Genomic DNA, 12,159 nt, shown 5'->3' on the forward strand with positions numbered 1-12,159 from the left:
AGACCCGACATAATTAAAGACATGCATGCTCTGTAACAGTTCACTGTAAATTTGTCTTGCTCAAGACAAATATATTGCGATTATCATCACATTCTATTATATTCAGATCAGTAATATTAACTCCATGTACTACTGATTGCATAATTTACATGTTAAATAATTTGTTGGCACCAAGGGAAGTCAATTTACATGTTAAATTACATTTCGAGGATGGGGTCAGCATCACAGCTCATTCTGCTTGGTGCCAACTTTCCTAAGCAATCTACTAGTTTGAAGTTATGGAAACTTCTGGGTTTTGAAAGTGTTTGAAGTTTGACAAAGTATTCCACAAGATGCAGAGAAGTTTGATTTACAGACTCTTTGGAAACGAAATAAAATTTAGCTTTGGTGTCAACATTAAAAAACTGAAAGAACTGTAGATTATATTTCTTGGATGAAATCTGTCACAGTGTATGGAATTCTGCAGAGCATACAGAAATCATGTTTTATGTCATCAGGCATGACACAAAGACACTTCACTTATCTCTCACCTTCAGTATTTTTCAGATTAACTACAATGTGATGTATAGTGCAAGAGTAAAACAGGAACAAGTTTTTTGAATTTGGTTAATAGGTTCTGCAATGTTTGCAGAATGTGTGGCTACTTGCATTCTTTTGGTTGAAAGCCGCTGATAAATTTTATATTTTTTTCTAAATTTTTCTTCCTCTTTTGAATGGGATTCACAACAGTGGCATAACATACATGCATATTTCGGGTTTTCGTACATTAGCATTTTTCTGTCTCTTGTTTTATTCAAATGGTAATATGTTAATTGGTAAAATCATGTTGTGTGAATCATGTTCACACATAATGAGTGGGTAGCATTAGCGTGTACTACAATGCTCAATTTGGGGCACCAAAGGGGGAGGGGGGAGGGGAGTACAATGGTTGGCACACTGGACACGCTTAATGCATTCGGGAGGACAATGGTTCAAATCCACATCTGGCCATCCTCATTTAGGTTTTCCGTGATTTCCCTACATCTCTTAAGGTAAATGGCAGGATGGGTCCTTTGACACAGCACGGCTGGTTTCCTTCTCCAACCTTTCCTAATCTGAGCTCGTGTCCAACTCTAATGACTTTGTCAATGGGATGTTAAAACACTGATTTCCTCTTCCTCCTCCCACAATTTGGATGCAGCAAACAGAAGTTAGAAAACTGACTTTAGTTTCAGAATATTCACTTTTAAAATTTGAATACTTTGTACAAACTGCTTCAAATCAAAAGTTTTCTTTCACAGTGTTTTCTCCCTGTGCATACTCCATCTTTTATACCTGGCGAAACTTGCAGATTTTATTTATTACTAAATCAGTTATTTCAGTTTCTCTGCTTATTTCCTCTTTTCAAGTTAGGTATTGCTAAGAAGCCCTTTTTGTTAAATATACTCTGTGCCTGATGCACTGAAACTTTTTAATTATTTTGTTTCTCTGCTGAGACAGATTCAGTGATGCAGAGATGGTCAGCAACCGAATTTGGTACTTCTTTGTAACTTGGTGCTAATATTTCCTTGTATCTGTTATAAAAAGAATATGATTCTCTCTCTGAAAAGAAGTAACTTTTTCATCTGTGTTCTGCTCAACATATTTAAACTAACATTGCACAGTATGGCAATTATGGGTAGCATGCGTGTGAGCGCCCCCCCCCCCCAACTCTCTCTCTCTCTCTCTCTCTCTGTGTGTGTGTGTGTGTGTGTGTGTGTGTGTGTGTGTGTGTGAAGTTACAATATGTTAAATTATAAGCCCTACTTTAGAAGAACTTATTTTAGCATTGTATTTTTTTCCTTCCTTTTGTATTCCTTTTCCTTCTGTAATACTAAATTCCCCCTATTTCTTGAAGCGGCCTCTACAGGTCTGCATTCTGATCTTGGGATATTTACAGAAAAAAAGTCAAATAAAATGAAGATAGGAGATTAAGATAGTACACTGAAAACATAGCTCGATTTTCTACTGTAAACAAACATTCATCAGGTGGTGTTTGCTAAGTAGGAATACTCTAGGAAATACATTTATATGCTGTAATGTTTACCCTATAGTACAAGTTGAATATGACTACAGATGGCTTTCACAGACATCAATAACATTATGAAACGTGCTCAATGATCTCTTTTTATTTCTATCTGTGACTGAACTGTTTAAAATTAAAAACTACACCTTTCTATTTTATATGTGAGACATTACATGCCGGAAAATAGTCAAAATCAAATATCCTAGTACACCCAGAAAAAAACAACCAGCGCTGGAGATAGATGCATCATATACCTCCAGAAAAACAAGGAAAGGGGGAGGGCAGAAAACATGGCTGTATCCATGCGCACTGCACATATTTGGAATAATTTCCTGGGACCATATAACTCATAGTTTGTTGAGTTGTAAGTAGTAAAATCTTATTAAGAATGTTAAGATTGAAAAACAGAAATATTCTAAGAAAATGTTTTATTAATTTTTGAACAGCAACAGATTCTAAGGAAACTGAAAAAAGACCTAAATATTTCAATATAGCAGGAAATATACCATACAGGTACAAAAACACTACTAATTTTCTTTTTCCACTTGATAGCCAATGGTTTAAAAATTATTTTAGGAACAAGATTTTGAGATTATCTCCTTTCTAGCAACAGTTGATGATACATGGTCCTGGCTGATTGTTTAAACCTGCCTGTATTACAGAAGAATGTTTCCTACAGCAAGACCCTTCCTCTGTCAGAAAACTTCTAGAGAGGAGTAACAGTCAACATAAGGCATACTCTTGATTCGTGAAAGCAATGTTAGCAGGACTTTGACTTTCTCATTTCATCCACAGGGTGGTCATTACCTCACATAATATCTTAATTATGATGCTCTCTTCAGATACACGGTATGCAGACTGTGAAGGTAGAATACTCACAGGCTGTAGATACATAGATCCAAGTTTAATATAACATACAACACAAAAATGAAAGTACACTTTTTTCCTGTCTCACTGGGTTTACATGCAAATATTAGACAATTTTAGAGTATATAACAACTGAATTTCACATAGGTTGGACAACGAATGAAAAAATTGTAATTTATTTCCAAAATGTTGGCAAGTTTCATTTTATGCCATCACACTGGTTACAGTTTCAGTTCCAAACTTTAAACTGACAGAAAATAGAAAGGCAAGTGATAAATTTGGTATACTTATTTATCTCTTTAGGGAGAACTACTACAATAAAAGCCAAGTATCATCCAACTCAGACACAGTGGGTGAGAAAATGATTCCTCCCCCCCCCCCCCCCCCCTTCTTCTTCTTGAATTGACAAGACTCACTTACAAATATGTCGACAATTTTTACAAAACTAATAAGGCCTAACAACGCACTGTGAGGGGAAGCCATAATTTCATCAAACTTCAGTAGTAAACTACTCACACCCACTTCAGTAGTAACATGCAAATCACACAGAGCGAAATAAAGTTAACCTTCCACTTATGTGTGTATTAATTCTCCATCTTTACTTCTCTCAGCAAAAGTTACATACTGGGGTCCCCTCCCCTTGTATTTTTCCTACTTATGTGTGATATAGGCCTATATCTATAATATGCAGCAAAATACTCATCATTATATAATATAGCTTTTCTAAATTTACCCTGCAGTTAGTTTTTTTTTTAATGAAATGTGTGTTAAATATGGCAAAGGGCTTTCACTTATGGGTTGGGGGTTGGTTTGGGTTGTTTGGGGGAGGAGACCAGACAGCGAGGTCATCGGTCTCATCAGATTAGGGAAAGACGGGGAAGGAAGTTGGCCGTGCCCTTTCAAAGGAACCATCCCGGCATTTGCTTGGAGCAATTTGAGGAAATCACGGAAAACCTAAATCAGGATGGCCGGATGCGGGATTGAACCGTCATCCTCCCGAATGCGAGTCCCATGTGCTAGCCACGGCGCCACCTCACTCGGTTTAAATTATGGCACTAAAAATCAATCTGTAACCACCCTTTATTTCACATTCACACTCATTGTCAATACTACCCAACTCTCACCAACTTCCTGACTTATCCTCACCTAATCCTATCCTACTTTGTACTAGTCTCACACAGGTGAAGATGAATAAAACCGACAAATTATTGCAGGGATGGATTCGTGAATAGAAATGGAGGAAAAAAGGTCCAATAAACATGTGTCCAGGAACAGACAGACGAGAGACACAGAGAGAGAGAGAGAGAGAGAGAGAGAGAGAGAGAGAGAGAGTGTGTGTGTGTGTGTGTGTGTGTGTGGACAACTAATCATCCCAGTACACAGTACAGAGCTGTGTTGCATTCAAGTGATAACAAGTGTTCAAAGTGCAACAGACATGGTACATTCTCAGAGGAATTGTCATTCATCAGCATCATCTACCACAGCAACAATGCACTTCCTCCATTTTCAGTCAGGAATCCATCCCTGTGGTTTGTCGGGTTTATTAATATTCACTCTGTATATGTAGGTACTATTACTTTAATGTGTCTAACATGTCTGACACTGTTATGCTGAATGGTTTAAGGACAAATAATAAGCATTCCTGCATTGATTTACAGTTTTTATGACACTATACAGCAAACATCATCAGATTATCACACAATTTGCTCTTTAGAAATCACTGCTTCTTGCTGTAACGAGACTCACTGATGGACATTCACTTGGTAGTGAGGTAATTTGACTCCAGTCTAGCTGGACTGGTAAAGGGATTTATTTAAATCTTTCTTAAAGGTGACATCACAGCATTCAGCTTGAATGATGCAACAAAATCACTGAAATGTAGAAGAAAGTGGATTGATATGTGTTTTATTGCCACTAACCGTGAATAAAAGTTTCATTTTAAGGGGTACGAGACCTAACTCTGTAACCAGAGATACCCTCCTCTGCAGTCTTATATCTGAATTTAATTATTATTTAAAACAGTGCAGGAGACAGATGCCAGTTATTTCTTCTCAATCTCCCTCCTGTTCTTTTGTATTTCTGAACTCTTTGTGGCAATTCCATGAGCACTGGCAGTAATTCAGATAAAAAAAATAAAAAATTAAAAAAAACCTCTAACTAGCTTCAATTACACAATCTGGCTGCTTATGAACACAACTTTAATGATTAGGTGCATAAAAAGGAAAAAAAAAAGTAGTCAGCTAACCAAAAGTCATATAAATTTGGTTGTTGGGTATCTGGAGGTTTATAACAATCTAACAATCTTTATAAAAACAATAAAGTGACCTTTGATGCACAAAACACCAAGAGTAATCTACTACATTGATGCTGTATTGTACTGGAACTGCTATAGGCTATAAAAAAACTTATTTTCTTTTGAAAATGAGTTGTAATACATCGCAATTTATTAAGAAAAGTGTGTTTTGAATAGTTAATAAAATGATACACCAAGATTGAAGGTATGCTGATGAAGCAAGTGATGATAATTACCCTTGCACAAGTCACAAATATGATTCATCTACAATATTTAGAGGAGAAAAGAACTTACACGATTTCTGATAAACGAGAATATTTATGGTGAAGAAAAGAAATGAGTATCAGCCGAGTGGGTTTTGGCTGAAACGTAAAATGTCGGTTGCGCTGAATGACAACTACTTCAGACCATTTCAGAAACGGGTGGGCTAAAATCACTCTAAAGACAAGAAGGCTGCAGCTGATAATAAATTTTGTATTGTCAGATTCTTCTTCTGATTTAAACTTGAATAAGAACATTTACTATACTCTAATTTTTATCTTTATATGAACTACAGCATACTTGTAAATTAACTTCAGGGTTTTTTAAATTTATTCATGTTATATTGATGCTGTTTGAGGTGGAATAATTTATACTGCTGCAGTCATTTGTGACTGCAGGAGAATAAATTATTCCACATTATTCAGGTTTCTTCTTTTTAATTTCTGGGCGCTTTCTGCTCACGCCGCTAAAATTATGAGGGCGTTACACACTATAAGAAGGCGTATACCATACTAAATACCGGTACGCGCACCTTTCCTGAGAAGAGTTTGTGCCTGTTTGTCGTACACATGGAAAAATAACGTCACTCCTGAAGGTGCGCCCTGCTCTCTGGCCACGTAGTTCGTAAATAGAATACTAACATCTCTTTGATTTTACTATGAAAACGAGATAAATTTTGCAAATTAAGCAATAATGCATGCGTTTGCTGTTAGTTTTCCAATCACTCACAGCCGACACAGGCTATAAAGTGTCAGAATACGGTCTTCTACAAATCAGCATATTTATAACTTTGACGCTGTTCATTAAAATACTTTGGCAGCTATATTTCGCTACACACTTTAACAACACAACACACGTGTCAGACTCATAACATACGTAAACATAGTCACTTCAGATATCAACATTGATCCAGTGACACATCTTTGCCATAAATTCTTTGCATTGCATAGCATAAGTAGTGATACCAACCCTTTATAGTAATTACATCCTTTATCCAATCCTACCAACCTTTAAGGAGTCAAGTGTAACGACTCCATCATAGATGGCAATACCTGTAACGAGTTTGTAATTCGTGAACAAGTGCAAGGTGAAGAACCTTTGCCATTTTACAGTAGTCTGAAACAGTGGCAGTTGTTCCGTTAATTAGCCAGATGTTTGCAGTTGTTAAGTGGGACAGTATTTGATAATCGTCATCGGTTCACCTGAAACTTCACAAGAATTCGAAATTCTGGAGATGTCTTGAGAAATGGGACAGACATCCAGCAGCCTTGGTCAAAACAGTGAGTGATGTCATTATTTACTTTTTATTGTAGCCAGAGATATATTGGAATATTATGTCGCCGTCATTCAAGCGTCAGAAGCAGTCGCACGTGATTATGTTGACAGTTGGATGCTTATCGTGTGTGTGTATATTCTGAATTGCGGAATGTGGTAGAGACTGTGTTTTATTTGACAGCTAGAAGATTTAGAAACGACGTGCAGCGTATCAGTGTTCTTGTGCACAAATTACTGAACGAACATTGGTATTAGATATTTATTACAAATAATATTTGTCCATTTGGATTGATCAGAACTTTTAGTTCTACGTTACTACTGGCACATGTCCTTTAGAATGAAATTAATGTCCGGGCCCTTACATAGAGTTGTTTCTGTTTCCACGAAACATTAAAATTATCTCGAGCATTTTTGGTTTTTGTCGTGGAAATTATTTATCTGGATTTACATACATATATATCTTCTAATTAGCGTTTGTTTATTTTCCTATATTTTGTCTGCTCGGATTTAATGCACTTCTTTATTAATATGCAACCTATTCAATGATTAGCTACTGATGAGAAGTATTGATAAAACTTACCGAATGGCTGCACCTGAAACAATCACAGAGGCAACTGTTTTGCTGTTGAAATTGTTGTGTCGTTTTAATTATTCGATTCATGGTGAATTTGCTGTGAGATTTTTCAGTAGGTTTTAAAGACTAAATATGCTAAATGTAAGTAGCAGAATATGTATACATGTCAACAGTGAATTTGTCGTGAACGCAATCGCCTACCTTTGTTCCATAGATGGTTTCAAAGCCATAGGCATAGTTCATTTAATAAACTGTAAGTCTTTGAATAATAAAAATTTATCGCAGATGCATTATACCGCTTTGGGCACGTACATAATTTGCAGCTTATTTTTGTACATTATTTGTTAGTGTAGTGCTTCTCAAGAAACTCTTTCGAAGCAAAACATAGGTTTCTCAGTGTCTGTCGTTTGCGATCATAAGGCGGGCCGTATTATTTGGTACAGACCGCCCCGCCCCCTTTCTTACATTAAATACGATTCTCTCTCTCTCTCTCTCTCTCTTTCGTGGAAATTAAATAGAATGTTGGTGATTGTTATGTAACTTTTCACTACACTAGAGATCATCATTTCTGACCTGTAGACTTTTTCATACTTTTCAAATCTTTGATGACGCTCGTCAATCGAGTCGCTGTAAATCTCATCCGCATGAAGTGCATTGCCCAGGAATCACAACAATTCGTGTTTTAATTCAGTGCTGCAGCAAAGAGTCGTTAGTAGACTGAAAGATGCTGGAAGAGGTCTTTATGAGGGAATTATTTTATCCCCGCGTAATTAGGCCTTTTACATTTCACCCCTTTTTGACCATACAAGTAAGTGTTACTTTTTTTTCAATTCTCGTTCTGTCCACTTTTATCTTCCCTCTTGCGTTCTTGAGTTTATTTGTTCTGTCTTGGGCACTTGTTAATCTATTTGTTTTTGTTTCTATATTTTGTTCTACCTGCTTTGGAATTTTTGAGCCCGCCCCCTTTCCCATTTCTCTCTCTCGACAGAATTAAAAACATTATTTCATTTTTCAGATTTGATTGATTGAGAGCAGATACTGCAAGCAAAAGGGGTGCTGCTGGAAAATGTCCTCCACTGGGTACCTTGTCTGCACTGGAGTGATGTCTAGTGAATGACGATTAAGATAAATAACAAGAGATATGTTGCCTTCTCTAGCCGATTCAAATTCTTTTGTCCGATGTTCAGGACTCGAGAACAGTCGATTTACACAAGTCGTGCTTTCGTTATTTGATACCGGCTTTCGGAGATGCCTTTCATTTTAAACGCAATAATAGCAACCCACAGAGAGAAGTGTCAGATAAGGATGTTTAAATGAAATACTTTTGTTTATTAATGGTAATGTTTGACGACAGCAAGAAATTAATTTAGAAGTTGAATTCACAGGAGGGTATTGCCGTTCTGCCAAACGAAATGCTTCACCAAAACAATGACTACACCAGCGTTTGGCGTGAATTCTGTTTCCGATTTGCACATTATTGCCCCCTCAGCGCAGTGTTCCGTGCCCTTAGGACCTCAGCTGTCGGAACAAGTCAGTGAAATTCCGAGTTCATTATCATTGCGTCCTACCTACGACAGACGGGCTTATCGCACACGAGCGCCCTTTTCTTCAAAGATGTTTAAGCTAACGCACAGTACGAGCACACTATGTAAGTCTCTAGGAAGAAAGCGGTTTTCAATACAGATCTTCATTGTTTACGTTTTGATAAGGTGCTGAGAAGTAGCTGCTGAGTAAGTTCTGATGCCCGTCATTATTGCCTGGCCTTGTTCGACTAAAATACTCTCAACCACCCAGTCGCGGCCGACGGTTAAAGGTCTAACAGCATCCGACGCTGCGATTTTATTGTATGATATCACCGCTAGATTTCTTTCCTACGGTTCCGGGCAAACACATTTCGCATTGTCATTTTAATGGCATGTGCAATTATTCACATTGGCTCGCTACTAAATTCGAGTGCAACTATCCATCAGAATTGTAATGTGTGACAATCGAGAAACGTTTCAGTGACTGCACATTATAAAGAAATTGTTTCTAGTAGACAAATTAAGCATTTCTTGACGCGGGCCGCAGCGGAGGGTATTGCTCCCAGAAATAAGCGTTCCAGCTATGTGTAACAGTCAATATGTTCGCGATATGCAAGAAATGGTCGCGATCGGGAAATGGATTAGTATTTTCCAGAAACTCAGTGACAAAAGGACGCCAGTAAAGACCGTATTTCAGTAGCAACAAGACCCATAAGTTGATCCTCAAACTATATTTTCCTAGACAAGGCCAGTTTCTTTATACGAAAAGGGATCCATCCAGCTTGCTTTAGTGGAATCCGCAGTGGACCATAGTGCAAATTATAATTTATCAATCGCTAGGGAAAAAAATAAATAAAAAAACGTGCCTGATCTTGGGCTGAACCCCAGGCATGGGAACTGTAACCTGACAGCTGAGCATAGGCCGAGCAATAGTGAAAGTGATCAAACTATGTACATAAGTGTACAATGTAAATTGTTAAATGCGTGAAACTGACGCATTCATTTGATGATTTTTTTGCCTAGTTCAAACCCCCGACCGATCATCCAGATTTAGGTTTTCTTTACTTCGCTCCAAACCGATTGCGGCAGATGCCCTGGTACGTACGATCCTTAGAAAAGGAAACAGCCGAATTTCTCACACAATCCGAGGCAGTGTCTCATTTCTAATGCGCTCGTCTAGAACAAAACATTGAATCTCAGTCTTCCGTCCGTCCTTTTTTTTTATGTTCAGAGAAACAATACACATCCTTCTGAAGAACACTAGCGGTGTCATTACTTTTCTTAGCAGTTGTTATAAACTTTCTGCAGTCAGTACGTATTTAGGTAAGATTTTGAAAAAAAAAAAGTGCAGCATTTCTCATTACTACTATGTTGGTTGAAGGAATTGAGATGGTCATTGAAAGACTCCCTCCCTCAATCCCTCCCTCCCTCCCCACGTCCACCCCTGCCTCTTCCCTCCCCACCCCCCTCCCTCCCTGGACGAACCACAGTGCAGTAGATCATTCATCCATTAGATGGCGGGTAAAAATATGGAAAGAAGATTGATTTGCGTTCTGTCAAGGCGAGCTCATTCAAGGCTGAGCTCTAACTCGGATACGACAAAATTGAGGCGTGCTTTTTAAAAATAACCACTTCCGCATTCTACGTAATCGATTTTGAGAAACTATATGAATCAGCATAGCCGGATGGGTAATTAAACTCAGCTCTTCGTGAGTTAGTGTGTCATGCCCAAATCGCTGCGCCACCTCGTGCAGTTGGATAACAATAACAGATTATGACCAACGATACACCCAGAACCATCTCATTGTTATGGGATACCGAAGATACCTTCCATTGTGTGTAATTTTTATGCTCGCTGCACGTAACTGGGCATAAGAGATCCTGATGAACACGTTGATAGGACTTGGGTAGAAACGCTTTCTTATTCTTAGCATTGGTCGAGTGTATCCTTTTCCTCCGAAGGGCTGGCCGCCTTAGTTTGCTGTCACCTGCTGAGTTGTGCAGGTTGTTTGTTAGAAGTGAAAGTCTCAGTTGTTTGTGCCCTGATTTTCGTATTTGGTACTCTAGCCAGGGACTGAGACTTGTAGAATTACATGTCGTACTGGCATAATGTGATGATAGGTTTATTTTCAGACTCATAAGCTGTAGCCCAGAAGTTCTGCTTGTGCATAAACTTCAGCTGTTGGACAGCACGTCCCCTATCCCCCTATCCAGCGGTGACCTTTTCGCAGCGGACACCCCACCATTACAACGCCGTCTGTGCAGGTAGGGGCCGAGTTTTTTGTGTGCGTTCTATACACCTCTGGCAGGGTATGACTGCGTCGAACATTACGTGAGGCGATGCGTCCCCCATACCAGTAGGGAATGATTCCAGTAAGTGGTGGAGATATTCCGCAAAAATTACAGACCAATATCCGACCAATATCCTTAGCATCCGTTTTGCTGCAGAGTTCTAAAACATATTCTGAATTCGAATGTAATAAATTTCCTAGAAATTGAAAAGCTTTTGTCCGTGAATGAGCCTGGTTTTTAGAAAGCATGGCTCTTGTGAAACCCTGCTTGCCGTTTCCTTCCATTATATACTGTGAGCTATGGGTGAAGTTCAACAGGCAGATTCCATATTTCTAATTTCCGAGAAGCATTCGACATATGCCGCACTGCAGACTGGTAACAAAAGTACGAGCATATGGAATAGGTTCCCAGATCGAACACTTCTGAAGTAATAGAACCCTGTATGTTGTCCTCGGCGGTTAGTGTTCATCGAGACTAGGGTATCGTCAGGAGTGCCCCAGGGAAGTGTGAGTCGAATGCTGTTATGTTCTTTATACATAAATGAACTGGCGGACGGGGTGGGCACCAATCTGTGCTTGTTTCGTGTGATGCTGTAGTGTTTGGAAAGGTTTCGAAGTTGACTGACTGTAGGGTGATACAATATGGTTGGTGGTGTGGTCTTCAGTCCTGAGACTGGTTTGATGCAGCTCTCCATGCTACTCTATCCTGTGCAAGCTTTTTCATCTCCCAGTACCTACTGCAACCCACATCCTTCTGAATCTGCTTAGTGTATTCATCTCTTGGTCTCCCTCTACGATTTTTACCCTCGACGCTGCCCTCCAATACTTGATACAATATGGCTTAGACAAATTACCTAGTTCGTTTGATGAATGACTGACAGCTCTAAATGTAGAAAAATTAACATTAATGCGGTTTAGTAGGAAAAACAAACCCATAATGTTCTGGTACAGCGTTATTACGTCAAAGTCGTGTTGTTTAAATATCTGTACGTAACAGTGTAAAGCGATATGCAATGGGACATGCAGTGAGG

General features: G+C 38.6%; 2 protein-coding genes across 2 annotated transcripts in view; one reads left to right on the forward strand and one right to left on the reverse strand.

Moving 5' to 3' along the window:
- The window catches only part of LOC124548948 (mannosyl-oligosaccharide glucosidase), a 48,226-nt gene extending 41,852 nt beyond the window's left edge, over positions 1–6,374 (reverse strand). The window contains exon 1 of the mRNA XM_047125206.1: positions 5,998–6,374. The gene's annotated coding sequence lies outside the window, so the exon portion shown is untranslated. The remainder of the gene's footprint in view (positions 1–5,997) is intronic.
- Positions 6,375–6,488: 114 nt separating this feature from the next.
- Positions 6,489–12,159, forward strand: part of LOC124616288 (protein neuralized) — an 854,641-nt gene continuing 848,970 nt past the window's right edge. The window contains exon 1 of the mRNA XM_047144594.1: positions 6,489–6,745. Within this exon, the coding sequence (XP_047000550.1) occupies positions 6,712–6,745 (34 nt within the window). The 5' untranslated portion in view covers positions 6,489–6,711. The remainder of the gene's footprint in view (positions 6,746–12,159) is intronic.

The sequence above is a fragment of the Schistocerca americana genome, chromosome 1 (assembly GCF_021461395.2).
Source record: "Schistocerca americana isolate TAMUIC-IGC-003095 chromosome 1, iqSchAmer2.1, whole genome shotgun sequence".
Classification (NCBI taxonomy): Eukaryota; Metazoa; Arthropoda; class Insecta; order Orthoptera; family Acrididae; genus Schistocerca; species Schistocerca americana.